This window comes from Bubalus kerabau, chromosome 6 (genome assembly GCF_029407905.1).
Source record: "Bubalus kerabau isolate K-KA32 ecotype Philippines breed swamp buffalo chromosome 6, PCC_UOA_SB_1v2, whole genome shotgun sequence".
NCBI lineage: Eukaryota > Metazoa > Chordata > Mammalia > Artiodactyla > Bovidae > Bubalus > Bubalus kerabau.
In genome coordinates, this window is record NC_073629.1 from 105,640,499 (window position 1) to 105,660,367 (window position 19,869).

The following is a 19,869-nucleotide window of genomic DNA, read 5'->3' on the forward strand; positions in this document are numbered from 1 at the left end:
CAATATTGTATTAATTATCATCCAATTAAATTAACTTTAAGAAAACCTAAAAAAAATAGATGGTGCTGGGAAAACTGGACAGCTACGTGCAAAAGAATAAAAGTAGAACACTTTCTAATACCATACACAAAAATAAACTCAAAATAGATTAAAGACTTAAATATAAGGCCAGAAACTATAAAGTTCTTAGAGGAAAACATAGGCAGTACTCTCTTTCACATAAATCACAGCAAGATCCTCTATGACCCACCTCCTACAGTAATGGAAATAAAAGCAAAAATAAATAAATGGCACCTAATTAAACTTAAAAGCTTTTGTACAGCAAAGGAAACTATAAACAAGATCAAACAACCCAGAAAGGGATAAAAAACTTACAGATGAAACAGCTGATAAAGGATGCATCTTCAAAATATACAAGCAACTCATTCAGCTCAATACCAGAAAAACAATTCAGTCAAAATGTGGGCAGAAGATTTGAACAGACATTTCTCCAAAGAAGACATAAAGATGGCTAATAAATGCAAGAAAAAATGCTCAACATCACTCATAAGTAGAGGAATGCAAATCAAAACTGCAATGAGGTATCACCTCACATCAATCTGAATGGCCATCATCAAAAAAATCTACAAACAATGAATGCTGAAGAGAATGTGGAGAAAAGGGAACCCTCTTGTACTGTTGGTGGAAATGCAAATTGACATAGCCACTATGGAAAACAGTATGGAGATTCCTTAAAAAACTAGAAATAAAACTATGATGTGACCCAACGATCCTACTACTGAGCGTATATCTTGAGGAAACCATAATCAAAAAAGACACATGTACCCCAATGTTCATCGAAGCACTGTTTACAATCCGATCCCATCACTTCATGGGAAATAGATAGGGAAACAGTGGAAACAGTGTCAGACTTTATTTCTGGGGGCTCCAAAATCACTGCAGATGGTGACTGCAGCCATGAAATTAAAAGACGCTTACTCCTTGGAAGGAAAGTTATGACCAACCTAGATAGCATATTCAAAAGCAGAGACATTACTTTGCCAACAAAGGTTCGTCTAGTCAAGGCTATGGTTTTTCCTGTGGTCGTGTATGGATGTGCGAGTTGGACTGTGAAGAAGGCTGAGCGCCAAAGAATTGATGCTTTTGAACTGTGGTATTGGAGAAGACTCTTTGAGAGTCCCTTGGACTGCAAGGAGATCCAACCAGTCCATTCTGAAGATCAGCCCTGAGATTTCTTTGGAAGGAATGATGCTAAAGCTGAAACTCCAGTACTTTGGCCACCTCATGCAAAGAGTTCACTCATTGGAAAAGACTGATGCTGGGAGGGATTGGGGGCAGGAGGAGAAGGGGACAACAGAGGATGAGATGGCTGGATGGCATCACTGACTCAATGGATGTGAGTCTGAGTGAACTCAGGGAGTTGGTGATGGACAGGGAGGCCTGGCGTGCTGCAATTCATGGGGTCACAAAGAGTCGGACACTACTGAGCGACTGAACTGAACTGAAGACATGGAAGTAACCTAGATGTCCAACGACAGTTGAATGGACAAAAAAGCAGTGGTATATATACACAGTGGAATATTACTTGGCCATAAAAGGAACACATTTGAGTTAGTTCTAATGAGGTGGATGAACCTAGAGCCTATTTATTATACAGAGTGAATTCTGTCATAAAGAGACAAATATCGTATATTAACACATAGTTCAGTTCAGTCTCTCAGTTTGCAACCCCATGGACTGCAGCATGCCAGGCCTCCCTGTCCATCACCAACTCCCAGAGCTTGCTCAAACTCCTGTCCATTGAGTCAGTGATGCCATCCAACCATCTCATCGTCTGACATCCCCTTCTCCTCCTGCCTCCAATCTTTTCCAGCATCAGGGTCTTTTCCAATCAGTCAGTTCTTCCCATCAGGTGGCCAAAGTATTGGAGTTTCAGCTTCAGCATCAGTCCTTCCAATAAATATTCAGGACTGATTTCCTTTAGGATGGACTGGTTGGATCTCCTTGCAGTCCGAGGAACTCTCAAGTCTTCTCCAACACCACAGTTCAAAAGCATCAATTCCTTGGCGCTCAGCTTTCTTTATAGTCCCAGCTCTCACATCCATGCATGACTACTGGAAAAACCATAACTTTACTAGATGGATGTTTGTTGGCAAAGTAATGTCTCTGCTTCTTAAAATGCTGTCTAGGTTGGTCATAGCTTTTCCTCCAAGGAGCAAGTGTCTTTTAATTTCATGGCTGCAGTCATCATCTGCACTGATTTTGGAGCCCCAGAAAATAAAGTCTCTCACTATTTCCATGGGAAATAGATGGGGAAACAGTGGAAACTGTGGCTGACTTTATTTTTCATGGGTCGCAAAGAATCGGACACGACTGAGCGACTGGACTGAACTTTTTCCATTGTTTCCTCATTTGTTTGCCATGAAGTGGTGGGACCAGATGCCATGATCTTAGCTTGCTTTTTTTTTTTTTTTAATTTATTTTTTAGTTGAAGGATAAATGCTTTACAGAATTTTGTTGTTTTCTGTCAAATCTCAAGATGAATCAGCCATAGGTGTACATATATCCCCTCCCTTTTGAACCTCCCTCCCATCTCCCTCCCCATCCCACCCCTCTAGGTTGATACAGAGCCCCTGTTTGAGTTTCCTGAGCCATACAGCATATTCCTTTGTCTATCTATTTTACATATGGTAATGTAAGTTTCCATGTTACTCTTTTCCTACATCTCAGCCTCTCCTCCCCTCTCCCTATGTCCGTGAGTCTATTCTCTATTTCTGTTTCTTCATTGCTGCCCTGTAAATAAATTCTTCAGTACCATTTTTGTAGATTCCATATATATGCATTGTTAAGTCACTTCAGTCGTGTCCGACTCTGTGCGACCCCATAGACAGCAGCCCACCAGGCTTTCCCGTCCCTGGGATTCTCCAGGCAAGAACACTGGAGTGGGTTGCCATTTCCTTCTCCAATGCATGAAAGTGAAAAGGGAAAGTGAAGTTGCTCAGTTGTGTCAGACTCGGTGTGACCCCATGGACTGCCGCCTACCAGGCTCCTCTATCCATGGGATTTTCCAGGCAAGAGTACTGGAGTGGGGTGCCATTGCCTTCGCCATATATATATATATGCATTAGAATACGGTATTTATCTTTCTCTTTCTGACTCACTTCACTCTGTATAATAGGTTCTAGGTTCATCCACCTCATTAGAACTGACTCAAAGGTGTTCCTTTTTATGGCTGAGTAATACTGCATTGTGTATACGTACCACAACTTCTTTATCCATTCATCTGTCGATGGACATCTAGGTTGCTTCCATGTTCTAGCTATTGTAAATAGTGCTGCAATGAACAATGGGATACATGTGTCTTTTTCAATTTTGGTTTCCTCAGAGTATATGCCTAGGAGTGGGATTGCTGGGTCATATGGTGGTTTTATTCCTAGTTTTTTAAGGAATCTCTGTACCATCTTCCATAGTGATTGTATCAATTTACATTCCCACCAACAGTGTAAAAGCATTCCCTTTTCTCCACACCCTCCCCAGCATTTATTGTTTGTAGACTTTTTGATGATGGGCCATTCTGACTGGTGTGAGGTGATATCTCACTGTAGTTTTGATTTGCATTTCTCTAATAATTAGTGATGTTGAGTATCTTTTCAGGTGTTTGTTAGCTATCTGTATGTCTTATTAGGAAAAGTGTCTGTTTAGGTCTTTTTCCCACTTTTTGATTGGGTTGTTTGCTTTTCTGGTATTGAGTTGTATGAGCTGCTTGTATATTTTGGAAATTAATCTTTTGTCAGTTGTTTCATTTGCTCTTGTTTTCTCCTATTCTGAGGGTTGTCTTTTCACCTTATGATGATGAAGGAGAAGGAAGCAATAATACAAATTAACATTGTGTCCACTGTGTGCCAGATACTGTCCTATGTGCTTTATATGTATCCTAGTTATTTTCCCTGCAACTGTATAAGTTAATTGCTGCTGGGGCTGTTTTTATTTTGCCAATGAGGAGACTGAGGCACAGGGGGTTAAGTTACTTAGCTACAGTTATACAACTAGTAAATGATAGAACCAAATCTGAACCCAGACAATCTGGCGGCAGGGTCTTCATAACAGAATAGGGGAAACTGGGGATATTTGGTAAAAACATCCAGAAGCTTGGAATAAGATAAATAGTCTGAGTAATTGGGGCTTCCCAGGTGGTTCAGGGGCTTCCCTGATAGCTCAGTTGGTTATGAATCTGCCTGCAGTGCAGGAGACCCTGGTTCAATTTCTGGGTTGGAAAAATCCCCTGGAGCAGGGAAAGGCTATCCACCCACTCCAGTAATCTGGCCTGGAGAATTCCATGGACTGTATATATAGTCCATGGAGTTGCAAAGAGCTGGACACAACTGAGTAATTTTCACTTTTCACTTTAAGGTGGGTAAATAACCTGCCTGCAATGCAGGAGACCAGAGATATGGGTTCAGTCCCTGGGCCAGAAAGATCCCCTGGAGAAGGGCATGGTAACCCACTCCAATATTCTTGGCTGGAGAATCCCATGGACAGGAGAGCCTGCTGGGCTGCAGTCCACAGGTCACAAATTGTTGGGCACCACTGAAGCAATTGAGCACACACAGCACACTGAGTAATTGGGAAAATGGTGCCACCCTGTCATGATAAAGAGTAAATGAACAGACTACAGAAGAATAATGTTAGAAGGCAGATGGTCCAATCAGAAGAGTGTACTATGAATTAGGCAGAATGACAGGGAAAAAGAGGCAGATACATCACACAGTGAGACATGTTACAGTTAGTCATTGAATTTAACCTTGATGAGACCAGGAAGTAGTTCACTTTCCTTGTACACATGAAAGCTATTTTTAAATGCCTGAAGAGCTGGCTTACTCAGTTGAGAAAGAGATTAGCCATGATTTTCAAGAAAGTAGAGGTCCTTCAACCTCCTATACTAACTATATTACAGTCAGTTCAATGCCCATTCTATATCCAAGAATATTACAGCTGATGGAGGTGTCAAATCATAACACACTATTCCCTCTCATTCTGTTGTTCCTCTAGGGGGACTTATTCCCCTCCATCCCCCTATCCTTAGTGTGAATAAGATTTAACCTCTGGACCACTTTTTAAAAATACATGCATATATGTATTAAAGGAATACATAGTAAGTGTAAAAAAAAAATTACCAACAGAAGTATGCCAAATGAAAAGAGAAAGTTTCCCTCCTATCACCATCTTGCTCTCTCTCGAGAACCTCTATTGAAAGCTTGGTTATATGTGAAACTGTTGTTACTGATGGGGGTGTTCTGGGATTCCCTCGTGCTTGTTAAGATGGAAAAAATATAGAGAATCACATCCCTAAAGCCAAGGTCCACTGCCAAGCATGGAAGGAGCTTCATGGGGGAAATGTGGGGTCTTCATCACTAGAAGAGTAAGCGAAGAGTTGGTAAAGATGTTAGAAAATTCAAACATTGGCCGTGGTTGGTTGAGTTAGAGGCAGAGGAAGGAGAAAGCATTGAATGACTTTTAATATTGCTTTCAAACCCATAGTTTTGTATTTGTACCAACAGGCTGATCACCCCAAAGACAGGGAAAAACTGCAGTGCAGCTTTGACATGGTAACTTAAGTGGAAGACAAAGTGATAACAGAAAATCCAATACATAAAATCCAAATTTATAGAACTAGTTGTTCAGTCTCTAAGTCTTGTCTGACTCGTGGTGACCCCAAGGACTGTTGCATGCCAGGCTGCTCTGTCTTCCACTATACCCCTGAGTTTGCTCAAATTTATGTCCATTGAGTCGGTAATGCTGTCATCCTCTGCCACCCCCTTCCCCTTTTGCCTTCAGTCTTTCCCAGCATCGGGTTCTTTTCCAGTGAGCTCTTCTCATAGAACAAGTTGCTTTGCAGCAAACATTGCACTTATTTTTATAAAGCCTGCTTTTAACTAACCATTTTGGTGTGTACAAAATGTACTTCATTTTTTATTAAAATTTCTATTTACACTTAACCTTTTAGGACTATGTTTACTGTATAAAATGAAGATGGCACACATTGTTCATTACTCCAAAGAAGGAAGATATTTCAAAGTATCTGCCAGGTTAAATCGTGGTGCATAGGGAGGAAAAAATTGATCTAGGTCCCTGCTGCTACTTTCCCCCAGACTCATGATATGAAGGAAATTAAAAGGAACTTTGATGTCACCTTTCATGAATAATGAAGTTCAACCCATTCATTTTTCAAATGAGGAAAGTAAAACCCAAAGACAATGTCTTACCAGCTCAGAGTCTCACAATAACCTAGCTGGATAAACTATGTAAAGTGTCCACCACAGTGCCAGTATGTGGTAGATGAAGATGCAGAAGGGAAGTAAGATCATGATAATGATCTTATTGTTTCTTCTGTCCCTCTGTCACTCTTCTGTAAGCTTTCAGAGAGAAAGTTGGCGTTGCAAATACTGTACATTGTCCACGCTGCAGACCTTAAGTTGCACTGTGTTGTAATGATGAAAGCAGGAGGTCCATACTCCCATAAAATTATAGGCTCTCAGATTTGGGCAAGACCTCTAAAGGTTACCTAGTCCAGCCTCCCTCTTCCTTCTTATGATTTAGTATTTCCACCAAGAGGTTATCTTACCTCTACTTCTGTACCCACAATGATAGCAAATTCAGACCTTCCCTTCCCAGAGAGCTTCTCCAGCTTTGGCTGCAAAGAATATAATCAATCTGATTTCTGTGTCGACCACCTGGCAATGTCCATGTGTAGAGTCTTCTCTTGTGTTGTTGGAAGAGGGTGTTTGCTATGACCAGTGCGTTCTCTTGGCAAATCTCTATTAGCCTTTGCCCTGCTTCATTCTGTACTCCAAGGCCAAATTTGCCTGTTACTCCAGGTGTTTCTTGACTTCCTACTTTGCATTCCAGTCCCCTATAATGAAAAGGACATCTTTTTGGGGTGTTAGTTCTAAAAGGTCTTGTAGGTCTTCATAGAACCGTTCAACTTCAGCTTCTTCAGCATTACTGGTTGGGGCATAGACTTGGATTACTGTGATACTGAATGGTTTGCCTTGGAACTGAACAGAGATCATTCTGTCATTTTTGAGATTGCATCCAAGTACTGCATTTCAGACTCTTTTGTTGACTCTGATGGCTACTTCATTTCTTCTAAGGGATTCTTGGCCACAGTAGTAGATATAATGGTCATCTGAGTTAAATTCACCCATTCCAGTCCATCTTAGTTCACTGATTCCTAGAATGTCGATGTTCACTCTCATCATCTCCTGTTTGACCACTTCCAGTTTTCCTTGATTCATGGACCTAACATTCCAGGTTCCTATGCAGTATTCTTCTTTACAGTCTATACAGTCAGCAAAAACAAGACCGGGAGCTGACTGTGACTCGGATCAGGAACTCCTTATTGCCAAATTCAGACTGAAATTGAAGAAAGTGGAGAAAACCACTGGACCATTCAGGTATGACCTAAATCAAATCCCTTATGACTATACAGTGGAAGTGACAAATAGATTTAAGGGACTAGATCTAATAGACAGAGTGCCTGATGAACTATGAATGGAGGTTTGTGACATTGTACAGGAGACAGGAATCAAGACCATCCCCAAGAAAAAGAAATGCAAAAAAGCAAAATGGCTGTCTGAGGAGGCCTTACAAATAGCTGTGAAAAGAAGGGAAGCGAAAAGCAAAAAAGAAAAGGAAAGATATACCCATTGGAATGCAAATTTCCAAAGAATAGCAAGGAGAGATAAGAAAGCCTTCCTCAGTGATCAGTGCAAAGAAATAGAGGAAAACAATAGAATGGGAAAGACAAGAGATCTCTTCAAGAAAATTAGAAATACCAAGGGAACATTTCATGCAAAGATTGGCTCAATAAAGGACAGAAATGGTAGGGACCTAACAGAAGCAGAAGATATTAAGAAGAGGTGGCAAGAATACACAGAAGAACTGTACAAAAAAGATCTTCACAACCCAGATAATCACAATGGTGTGATCACTCACCTAGAGCCAGATATCCTGGAATGTGAAGTCAAGTGGACCTTAGGAAGCATCACTACGAACAAAGCTAGTGGAGGTGATAGAATCCCAGTTGAGCTATTTCAAATCCTGAAAGATGATGCTGTGAAAGTGCTGCACTCAATATGCCAGCAAATTTGGAAAACTCAGCAGTGGCCACAGGACTGTAAAAGGTCCATTTTCATTACAATCCCAAAGAAAGGCAATGCCAAAGAATGCTCAAACTACTGCACAATTGGACTCATCTCACACGCTAGTAAAGTAATGCTTAAAATTCTCCAAGCCAGGTTTCAGCAATATGTGAACTGTGAACTTCCAGATGTTCAAGCTGGTTTTAGAAAAGGCAGAGGAACCAGAGATCAAATTGCCAACATCTGCTGGATCATTGAAAAAGCAAGAGAGTTCCAGAAAAACATCTATTTCTGCTTTATTGACTATGCCAAAGCCTTTGACTATGTGGATCACAATAAACTGTGGAAAATTCTGAAAGAGATGGGAATACCAGACCACCTGATCTGCCTCTTGAGAAACCTGTATGCAGGTCAGGAAGCAACAGTTAGAACTGGACATGGAACAACAGACTGGTTCCAAATAGGAAAAGGAATGCGTCAAGGCTGTATAATGTCACCCTGCTTATTTAACTTCTATGCAGAGTACCTCATAAGAAGCGCTGGGCTGGATGAAGCAAAAGCTGGAATCAAGATTGCTGGAGAAATCTCAGTAACCTCAGATATGCAGATGACACCACTCTTATGGCAGAAAGTGAAGAAGAACTAAAGAGCCTCTTGATGAAAGTGAAAGAGGAGTGAAAAAGTTAGGTTAAAGCTCAACATTCAGAAACGAAGATCATGGCATCTGGTCCCATCACTTCATGGCAAATAGATGGGGAAACAGTGGCTGACTTTATTTTTGGGGGCTCCAGAATCACTGCAGATGGTGATTGCAACCATGAAATTAAAAGATGCTTACTCCTTGGAAGGAAAGTTATGACCAACCTAGACAGCATATTAAAAAGCAGAGACTTTACTTTGCCAACAAAAGTCCATCTAGTCAAGGCTATGGTTTTTCTAGTAGTCATGTATGGATGTGAGAGTTGCACTATAAAGAAAGCTGAGCACTGAAGAATTAATGCTTTTGAACTGTGATGGTGTAGAAGACTCTTGAGAGTCCCTTGGACTGCAAGGAGATCCAACCAGTCCATCCTAAAGGAGGTCAGTCCTGGGTGTTCATTGGAAGAACTGATGTTGAAGCTGAAACTCCAATACTTTGGCCACCTGATGTGAAGAGCTGACTCATTTGAAAAGACCCTGATGCTGGAAAAGATTGAGGACAGGAGGAGAAGGGGGCAACAGAGGATGAGATGGTTGGATGGCATCACCGACTCGATGGACATGGGTTTGGGTGGACTCTGGGAGTTGGTGATGGACAGGGAGGCCTGGCGTTGCTGCAGATCATAGGGTTGTAAAGAGTTTGACATGACTGAGCAACTGAACTGACCCTCCCAGAGAGTGCATCCCACTGTTGGATACCTCCAACTTTCAGAAAGTTCTTCCTAGTAATAAGCCGAAACCTATCTGCCCATAGCTCCCACCCACAGATATTAAACAAGCAAAGCAAATCTCTTTATCTTCATGAGAACACTCCAGATATTTGCAAAAAGCTTTCCTGCTCCCCTTGAGTCTTCTCTTCTCTTGGTAAATCTCCTCAGTTTTTTAAACCCTCACTTTCCTTGTTTTCCTTTAAATGAGATTATGTGCCTCTATCTCATTCAGAGTCTAGGACCTAGATTTGAAGATAAAACTCAGGTAGAGTCCTCTCGAGTATTCTATTAGAGTAGACCATCCAGTACAGTCATCTGCTTCATTCCCAATAACACACTGAATGATGATGCTGGTTGTACATTACTTATTTCATAATATCAGGTCCGTTTATGTCTGCCAGAAAGTATGATGTGGCACCGTTGATATCACTAAACTTTTTCAGTGTTCAAGAAACATGAGTCGGAAGCATTTTAAAAAGCGTTAGCTTCTTCTGTGACCTGGCTCACACTTCCATAAGGCTCTGGAAAGGGTAAACATTATGTATAGTTGAAGTCTACTAGGACTGCCTATAGGACAAAAGGAGTTATGGCTTTTCTGCATTGTCATTAGCCATTCTTTGCTAGCTGCTTTGCTTGTTAAAGGAAATATTGATGTTCTCTGGGATTCTGTCTGCACATGCAGATATATAATTGCAAAAGATGGAGTGGGGGTGGGGATGATTGCCAAGAAGAGATCTGTTTCATCTTCTTTGTTCACATCTGCTACATGTACAAGACAGAATTTATGGCTCTTGTAGGAAGGGATTGCCTAGCTTGCTTCCCCTCCCCCCTTTTCTGACAGATATCCCAGAGGAATAATACTGTCTCTTCGCACTTAATCTCCGAATGAAATAGCGGTAAATGAAGGAGAGCTGGAGGCAGAGAAATCAGCTGAGAGGCCCTAGGAGTACTTGCTAATTAGAGGGAGTGGCTGATCAATGGCACACTCCAGACCAGCCCCTTTTCCATCTCCCGCCTCCCCTGTAGCTTGTCCTCCTGACCACAGTGGGACAGGTGTTCTGCTTCCAGCTTTCCTGTTTTGATCTCTGCTTATCAGCATAGGTTTCTGGTTTATTAAAACCACGGTTGCTTTCACTGCTAAAGGAGTTCTGTGTTGTCTTAATGTATTTTCAGAAGTACATTTGATTTTTCTATTTTCCAGTTTCATTTCTGAGGGGGACATCTCTCCTTTCCTGCTCCTTTCTTTCCTTCCTGCCTATCCCTGCTGTCTCACTGGTATGTGCATATAAACCTGCATTACTTGTTTTGTATTTTCCAAGCTCTGTGAGTATTTGAAACATGGTACCTGTGAACATCCTCCATTTAATCTAGTTTTACATCATTAAATCCCAGACTGTGCCTCAGATTATTTAGCATCCAGATCAAGCTAATAAGCACCAGTGCTTCCGTTTTTACTATAGTAAAATGGAAAGACTGTCCAAGCCGGGCTACTCTATGTCAGAAATATTTGTAAGATTTATTTTTTTTGTTACCTTTTTTGTTTTTGTTTTTTGAGGAGAAGGTAGTTATGAACATAGTTTAGGTTCAGATCCTGACCTTTCTACTGACTGTAACTTTTTAGAAATTTATTCAACCTCTCTGAATATTATTTCCTCATTAATATAAAGGGGTAATGATACCAGAGTAAGTAATATACCAGAGAGGATACAACAAGATGATGTTATTGAAATACTTAGCACAATATCTGATACAGAGTAAACACTTAAAAATATTATTTATAAGCTATACAATATTAATAATATTACAGTATTGCTATTGTAAATATACAGTAATAATTTATAACTGAATTTCTTCTCAATATGTAAAGAATGTTTTCAACTTTTCCTTGCTTCAGGGGATGAACCATTGTGATTGTTTTATCACATTTTGAAAAGATGCTTCCATAGCTTTGTAGATTTTTCTGTTATGTATTATCTTCCCCTCAAGGGTATCCTGAAATACCAGAGTCTTTACATTCTGTAGATTTACACTACCCAGTATGGTAGCCACTGGCTGCATATGTCTATTTAAATTTAAGAGGAATTAAATATAATTAAAAATGCAACTCTTTAGTCACACCAGCCATATTTCAAATGCTGAATAGCCCTATGTGGCTAGTGGTTATCCATTGGATGACACTGATATAGAACATTTCCATTATCACAGAAAGTCCTATTGGACAGCATTACTTTGGATACTACTAGAATGTGCTGTTGTGCTCTTTGCTTAGAAATCAAAGAGGGTGTATTTTCTAGGATGTTCACAGATTGCCCTCTTAAGTATTTCAGGGCTCCATACGTTCATTTTAAGGATTCAAGTTACTCTTCTTTCCCCAGCCCTAGTGTCATTAAATGTCTTTTGAAATAAATACAGGCACTTTTACTTCTCCTGCGGAGACTGCATTACCATAATTTTTAAAGATCCCAGTGTACAGTAAGAGGAAGCCAAAGGGAGAAAGGACCAAGTTGTCATACAGAGTGAAGTAAGTCAGAAAGAGAAAAACAGATATCATATATTAATGCATATATGTAGAATCTAGAAAAATGGTACAGATGAACCTATTTGCAGAGCAGGAATAGAGCCAGATGTAGAGAAAGGACTTGTGGACACAGGAGTGGGGGGGATGGCACGAACGTGTTAAAATACATCGCTTGTGGGACCCTGTTGTGTAACATAGGAAGCTTAACGCAGTGCTCTCTGATGATCTAGATGAGTGAGATGGGGGAAGCGAGAGGGAAGTCCAGGAGAAAGGAGATACATGTATACATACAGCTCATCTCATTCCAGACAGAGGGGCCTGGCGTGCCGCAGTTCATGGGGTCGCAGAGTCTGATACGACTGGGCAACCGAACAACAGCTGATTTACTTCATTGTACAGCAGAAACCAGTGCAACATTGTATAGCTATTATACTCCAATTAAAAAAAATAACTTTAGCAGATATTCAGTTGTGAATATGAGAATCCATAGGGGCTAACTAGTAACAGGAGGTTCTAATATGCTATGTCCTTTTTGTAAGTACATACATTATGTTAGTCAGGATCTGAGTTTTCACCCTGAGAAAGGTAGAAAACAGCAAGTTTTCCTTTAATAATCCCTATTATCTTTATTATGCACGTTTAAAGCCTAGTTTTTATTTGCTCTTCACAACCTAGTGAAGCAAGTAGCACTGGGATGATCATCCCTATTTTACTGATTTTTTTTTTAGAAAGCAGACTCAATGGAGTTAACAACTTGCCTAAAATTGTTAAGAGAAAATAGTCTTAAGATTCAAAAGAGGATAAAATTTTAACTTCCAGTTTGTTTTTTTGTTGTTATTTTTATTTTGTTATGCTCTATTTTCCCACCAATCCAACTGTAGTGAAAGGAAGGATGAAGATTCTTTAAGACAACTTGAAAATGAAGTAGTGTCATATGAGATACTCTCAAAGAACTTCTATAGCCTCATTTGTCCTATGACCATGTCTATTCGTGTGTTTGGATTGCTGTAACAAAATACCACAAGTGGGGTAGTTTAAACAACAAACACTTATTTCTCACAGTTCCTGAGTCTAGACGCCCAAGATCAAGATGCTGGCGGAGTTGGTTTACGGTGAGGCTTCCCTCAGCTTATAGAAAGAACTTCTGACTGTGTGCTCACCTGGCCTTTTTCTCTGTATGTGTTGGTGGAGGGGTAGAGTTGGATTGAGAGAGAGAAAGACCAATCAGTCTCTGGTATCTCTTCTTTTTCATTAGGATACCAGTCCTGTGAGTTTTGGGGAGTCTTTGGTGGAGATGTGGGTGGACATTGGCCTGACATGGGGTCAGGGGGACTGAGAGCAGCAGTCCTGGGAGGTGTAGTGCGCTGGTATAAATCCTCTTGTAGGAGGTCACCACTACTCCTACCGTAAAGTCTATACCCTACCATAGAGACTGCAGACTCTAGGACTGGGCTGCCTCTGGCCAAACTGCAGAGAGAGAGCACAACCACACCCATCAGCAGAAAATTGGATTAAGATTTACTGAGCATGGCCTGCCCACCAAAGCAAAACCCAGTTTTCCCCACAGCCAGTCCCTCCCATCAGGAAGTTTGCACCAGCCTCTTATCCTCATCCATCAGAGGGCAGACAGAATGGGAAACACAGTCACAGAAAATTAACTAAAATGATCACATGGATCACAGCCTTGTGTAACTCAATGAAACTCTAAACCATGCCATGTAGGGCCACCCAAGACAGTTGGATCATGATGGAGAGCTCTGACAAAATGTGGTCCACTGGAGATGGAAATGGCAAACCACTCAGCGTTCTTACCTTGAGACCCCATAGATGGTATGAAAAGGCATAAAAATATGACACTGAAAGATGGGACCCCTCAGGTCGGTAGGTGTCCAGTATTCTATTGAAGAGTGGAGAAACAGCTCTGGAAGGAATGAAGAGGCTGAACCAAAGAGGAAATGATACCCAGTTGTGGATGTGTCTGGTGGTGAAAGTAAAGTCCAATGCTGTAAAAAACAATATTGCATAGGAACCTGGAATGTTAGGTCCATGAATCAGGGTAAATTGGAAGTGGTGAAATGGGAGATGACAAGTGTGAACATCAACATTTTAGGAATCAGTGAACTAAAATGGATGGGAATGGGTGAATTTAATTCAGATGACCAGTATATCTACCACTATGGGCGAGAATCCCTTTGAAGAAATGGAGTAGCCCTCATAGTCAGCAAAAGACTCTGAAATGCAGTACTAGGGTGCAGTCTTAAAAATGACAGAATAATCTTGGTTGTTTCCAAGGCAGACCATTCAGCATCACAGTAATCCAAGTCAGTGTCCCAACCAATAATGCCAAAGAAGATGAAGTTGAATGGTCCAAGAAGAACTACAAGACCTTCTAGAACTAACACCAAGAAAAGATGTCCTTTCATCATAGGGGACTGGAATGCAAAAGTAGGAAGTCAAGAAGTAACGGGCAAGTTTGGCCTTGGAGTACAAAATGCAGCAGCGCAAAGGCTAACAGAGTATTTGCCAAGAGAATGCACTGGTCATAGCAAACACCCTTCTTAAATGAGCAATGCATAGAAAGAGAGGAAACAGTAGGATGGGAAAGACTAGAGATTTCTTTGAGAAAATTAAAGATACCAAGGGAACATTTCATGCAAAGATGGGCACAGTAAAGGACAGAAGAAGTATGGGCCTAACAAAAACAGATATTAAGACGAAGTGGCAAGAATACATGGAAGAACTGTACAAAAAAGATCTTAATGACACAGATAACCATGATGGTGTAATCACTCACCTAGAACCAGACATTCTAGAGTGTGAAGTCAAGTGGGCCTTAGGAAGCATCACAACAAACAAAGCTAGTGAAGGTGATGGAATTCCAGCTGAGCTATATCAAATCTTAAAAGATGATACTGTTAAAGAACTGCACTCAATATGCCAGCAAATTTGGAAAACTCAGCAGTGGCCACAGGACTAGAAAATGTCGGTTTTCATTCCAATCCCAAAGAAAGGCAATGCCAAAGAATGTTCAGACTACCACACATTTATGCTCATTTCACATGCTAGCAAGGTAATGCTCAAAATCCTTCAAGCTAGGCTTCAACACTATGTGAGCCAAGAACTTCCAGATGTTCAAACTGGGTTTAGAAAAGGCAGAGGAACCAGAGATCAAATTGCCAACATTGGATCATAGAAAAAGCAAGAGAATTCCAGAAAATTTCTGCTTCATTGACTGCACTAAAGCCTTTGACTGTATGGATCACAACAAACTGTGGAAAATTCTTAAAGATATGGGAATACCAGACCACCTTGCCTGCCTCCCAAGAAATCTGTCTGCAAGTCAAGAAGCAGAAAAGTTAGAACTGGACGTGGAACAACAAACTGGTTCAAAGTTGCGAAAGGAGTACCTCAAGGCTATATATTGTCACTGTGCTTATTTAACTTATATGCAGAGTACATCAGGCAAAATTAGGGGCTGGATGAAGCACAATTTGGAATCAAGATTGCTGGGAGAAATATCAATGACCTCAGATATGCAGGTGATACCACCCTAATGGTAGAAAGTAAAGAGAAACTAAGGAGCCACTTCATGAAGGTAAAAGAGGAGAGTGAAAAGACTGGCTTAAAACTCAACATTCTAAAAACTAATATCATGGCATTTGGTGCCATCACTTCATGGCAAATACATGGAGAAAACAGTGGATTCAGCGACAGGCTTTATTTTCTTAGATTCCAAAATCACTGTGGCTGGTGACTGCATCCATGAAACTAAAAGACACTTGCTCCTTGGAAGAAAATCTGTGACAAACTTAGTGTATTAAAAAGCAGAGACATTGCTTTGCTATCAAAGGTCCGTCTAGTCAAAGCTATGGTTTTTCAAGTAGCCATGATGGATGTGAGAGTTGGACCATAAAGAAGGCTGAGCGCTGAAGAATTGATGCTTTTGAACTGTGGTGCTAAAGACTCTTGAAGGTCCCTTGGATTGCAAGGAGATCAAACCAGTCAATCCTAAAGGAAATCAGTCCTGGATATTCATTGGAAGGGCTGATGCTGAGGCTGAAGCTCCAATACTTTGGGCACCTGATGTGAAGAACTGACTCACTGGAAAAGACCCTGATGCTGGAGAAGATTGAAGGCAGGAGGAGAAGAGGATGACAGAGGATGAGATGGTTGGATGGCATCACCAACTCAATGGACATGAATTTGAGCAAACTTCAGGAGATAGTGAAGGACGGAAGCCTGGCTTGCTTCAGTCTATGGGGTCGCAGAGTCAGACACAACTGAGATACTGAACAACAAGCTCATGAAAGTCCTATCTGCAAATAAAGTCACATTTGGGGATTAGGACTTCAACATATCACTTGGGGCGGGAAGCATAATTTAATTTATAACACCATCTTAATGTAGTTTTAGTATCTTTTTATTTTCTAGTTTACCGTGATTAGTTGGAAATTTGATGTTTGCATGGGACCAAATTTGGCGAATATTGTATTTTTTATTTCTGTGAAGACAGAGGCTTAAATTTAACCTGTGGTACTTACATAAGGTACTCTCCAACCCTGAGATATTTGAATAAGCAAAAATATTATATGTAAATGTCCTACTTTTCTTGTAATGTAGTCCAATGTGTTAATACTAGTAAAGTCTCAGTCCTTTATAGGGTAATAAGTGTGCCCCTTCCTCCCATCCCCATTTTACAGATGGAGAAATTAACATACAGAGAAACTGACTTGTCAGAGGTCAGAGCAAAGTATTGGTGGATCCAGGGGTAAATCCCAAACCTTTTAACTCCCTGACTAGTTTGTAGTCTACTGACTATGCAGCCTAGTGGTAAGTATATTTTTACCCCATCCTGGAGGTAAGGGTAGTTAAGAGATTTGGCTGATGCTGGGAGGGATTGGGGGCAGGAGGAGAAGGGGATGACGGAGAATGAGATGGCTGGATGGCATCACTGACTCGATGGACGTGAGTCTGAGTGAACTCCAGGAGTTGGTGATGGACAGGGAGGCCTGGCATGCTGTGATTCATGGGGTCGCAAAGAGTCGGACACAACTGAGTGACTGGACTGAACTGAACTGAGTTTAAGGAATTTCCCATTTCTAATTATGTCACTCATTATCCTTTTCTTTTAACCATGATGTCTTTTTGTTGTTAGCATCAATTTTCAAGATTGTGAGTAGAGGTTGGAAGTTTTGCTTTTTAAATACCTACAAATATTTTTATGACAATTTAGCCAGAAGAAAGAAAGAAATGAAAACTTATTGTTTAATGAATTTGTTCTCTGTTAGGCACTGTGCTAGACACTTTGTATTTCTTAAATGTCATTAAAATTTATAGTCATTTCTGGAAGGTAATGCATTCTTGCCTTTTGTTATAGTCACATTTTAATAGTATTAGTGGAATTTAGTAGAAAAACATGTTGCAAATTTCAGGGTTTAGATTCTAAACAAAATTTTAGTTTTGTGCAAACCAAGAACCTTGTCAGAAATCTTTAAAGATAAAAATCTCTATGTGATTAAACATAGTTTTCAAGTTTATTATATCTTATCCCTTGGTTTTTACTTAGTTGGGATGATTTGTTTTGTCTGAGATTAAGTCAAGCTTGCTCTTCCACTTGACACTAAAATCATGGTGTGTTCTCAGAAGCCTTTTCTTGTACCTCTACATTTGAAACAGTTAGAATTCTTTTAATTACTAAGCAGGTTGAACAACCAAGCCACATGAAAAACAGGAGTATGATGAGCCTCCAGAGCCAAGGTTCCATGGGCCACTAGTATATTCTAATCTCCTCCATCCCTCACCTCCACTTCTTTCCCAGTGGCTTCCTCTTGCTTATAGATCTGCTCAGATACAGTATGCTCCTTCTGACTCTTCTGTGGAGAATAAGTTGGAATAGGGCAAAAGTAGAAGCAGGGTAAGTTAGCATACTTTGTAATGGTCCAGATAAGAGGTAATAGTGACTCAAACTAGACTGCGAGTCATGAGATTGAGTGGTGGATGGATTGGGATATGGCCCAACAGAACCTGCTGATGGATTGAATGTGAATGTAGAGGAAATACAGGGATCAAGGATACTTTCAAGAATTTTGCCTTGGAGAGCTAGGTGATGGAGATGCCAGCTACTGGTTTGTGGAGGACAAAAAGAACAGCTTGACAAACTGTGTTGTGTTTTAGCTAAGTTTGAAATATCTGATTGAGAACCATGTAGAGATGGCCTGAAAGTAGTTGTATATGTAAGTATAGAATTCCAAGTAGAGGCCAGTGCTGGAAATATGAATTTGGAAATAATCACAGTGGAGTGGTGAGAGAAAAAAAACCCTATTAAAATGACATAATATGAGGAAGTGAGGAGGCAATAATTCATTGCCTTTAAGACAACTCTTAAAATAAGTTTTCCCATGAAAGAGAGTAGAAAAATTGAAAGATAGAGCAGGAAGCATATGTGTGGAATTAAGAGAGGGTTGGGGAGAGCATATTATTGGGTTTTTGTGTGTGTGTGTTTTGATAGGTGATGACAAAGCAATAACAATACTGATGTAAATGATCTATTATAGAGGAAATACTAGCAAAGTCCTTAAGATGAGAGGAAACAGAGTCTGGAGCAAAAATGTAGGGTGGGCTGTTGCTTAAAATCAGAGACGCTTCATCCACAGAAGTAGGAGAAAAGTCAGAAAGAATGATGAATAAGTAGATTCATTAAATCACCAATTATTAACTGAACACCTGCTAATTACTTTATTATGCTTTGGGGACATACCACTAGGCAAGATTAAGTCTGAATCTCCTGAAATGTGTGGCATATAGAAGGTTCTCATGTCTTATTTTTGTTGTTCTCAATAAACCCTGAATTAATGTCATCTCCTAAGAGTGAAGGTTAAGGAGGAAATATTTGGAATATGAAGAAAGTGAAAAATTGTGTTGTTCTTGTTGTTCATTGGCTAGTTCAGTTCAGTCACTCAGTTGTGTCCGACTCTTTGTGACCCCATGAACTGCAGCACACCAGGCTTCTCTTTCCATCACTATCTTCCTGAGTTTCCTCAAACTCATGTTCATTGAGTCAGTGATGCCATCCAACTATCTCATCCTCTGTCATCCGCTTCTCCTCTTGCCCTCAGTTTTTCCCAAATCAGAGTCTATACCAGGGAGTCAGCTATTCTCATCAGATGGCCAAAGTATTGGAGCTTCAGCTTCAGCATCAGTCCTTCCAATGAACATTCAGGACTGATTTCCTTTAGGATTGATTGGTTTGATCTCCTTGCAGTCCAAGGGACTCTCAAGGGTCTTCTCCAGCACCACAGTTCCAAAGTGTCAATTCTTTGGTGTTCAGCCTTCTTTATGGTCCAATTCTGACATCCATACATGACTACTAGAAAAGCTGTAGCTTTGACTAGACAGTCCTTTGTCGGCAAAGTGATGTCTCTGCTTTTTAAAACACTATCTAGGTTTGACATATCTATTCTTCCAAGGAGTAAGCATCTTTTAGTTTTGTGGCTGCAGTCACCTTACACAGTGATTTTGGAGCCCAAGAAAATGAAATCCAATACTATTTCCACATTTTTCCCATCTGTTTGCAACGAACTGATAGGACTGGATTCCATGATCTTAGTATTTTGAATGTTGAGTTTTAAGCCAGCTTTTTCACTCACCTCTTTCACCTTCATCAAGAGGCTATTTAGTTCCTTTTCACTTTTCTGCCATTAAAGTGGTATCATCTGCAGATCTGAGGTTATTGATATTTCTCCTGGCAATGTTGATTCCAGCTTGTGATTCATCTAGCCTGGCATTTTGCATGATGTATTCT

General features: G+C 40.4%; 1 protein-coding gene across 11 annotated transcripts in view; it reads left to right on the plus strand.

The window, feature by feature from the left end:
- SCMH1 (Scm polycomb group protein homolog 1) overlaps nucleotides 1–19,869 on the plus strand; it is a 221,986-nt gene that overhangs the window by 65,167 nt on the left and 136,950 nt on the right. Inside the window, exons 2-4 of one of the 11 annotated variants that reach the window (XM_055586206.1) lie at nucleotides 10,752–10,825; nucleotides 13,131–13,180; nucleotides 16,769–16,898. The exons of 7 other annotated variants lie outside the window; for them this stretch is intronic. In XM_055586206.1, coding sequence (XP_055442181.1) covers nucleotides 16,886–16,898 — 13 coding nt within the window. In that variant the 5' untranslated portion in view covers nucleotides 10,752–10,825; nucleotides 13,131–13,180; nucleotides 16,769–16,885. Of the gene's footprint in view, nucleotides 1–10,751; nucleotides 10,826–11,804; nucleotides 12,072–13,130; nucleotides 13,181–16,768; nucleotides 16,899–19,869 lie in introns of those variants that run through there. 3 more of the 11 variants (XM_055586207.1, XM_055586205.1, XM_055586209.1) reach the window with 3 other exon arrangements.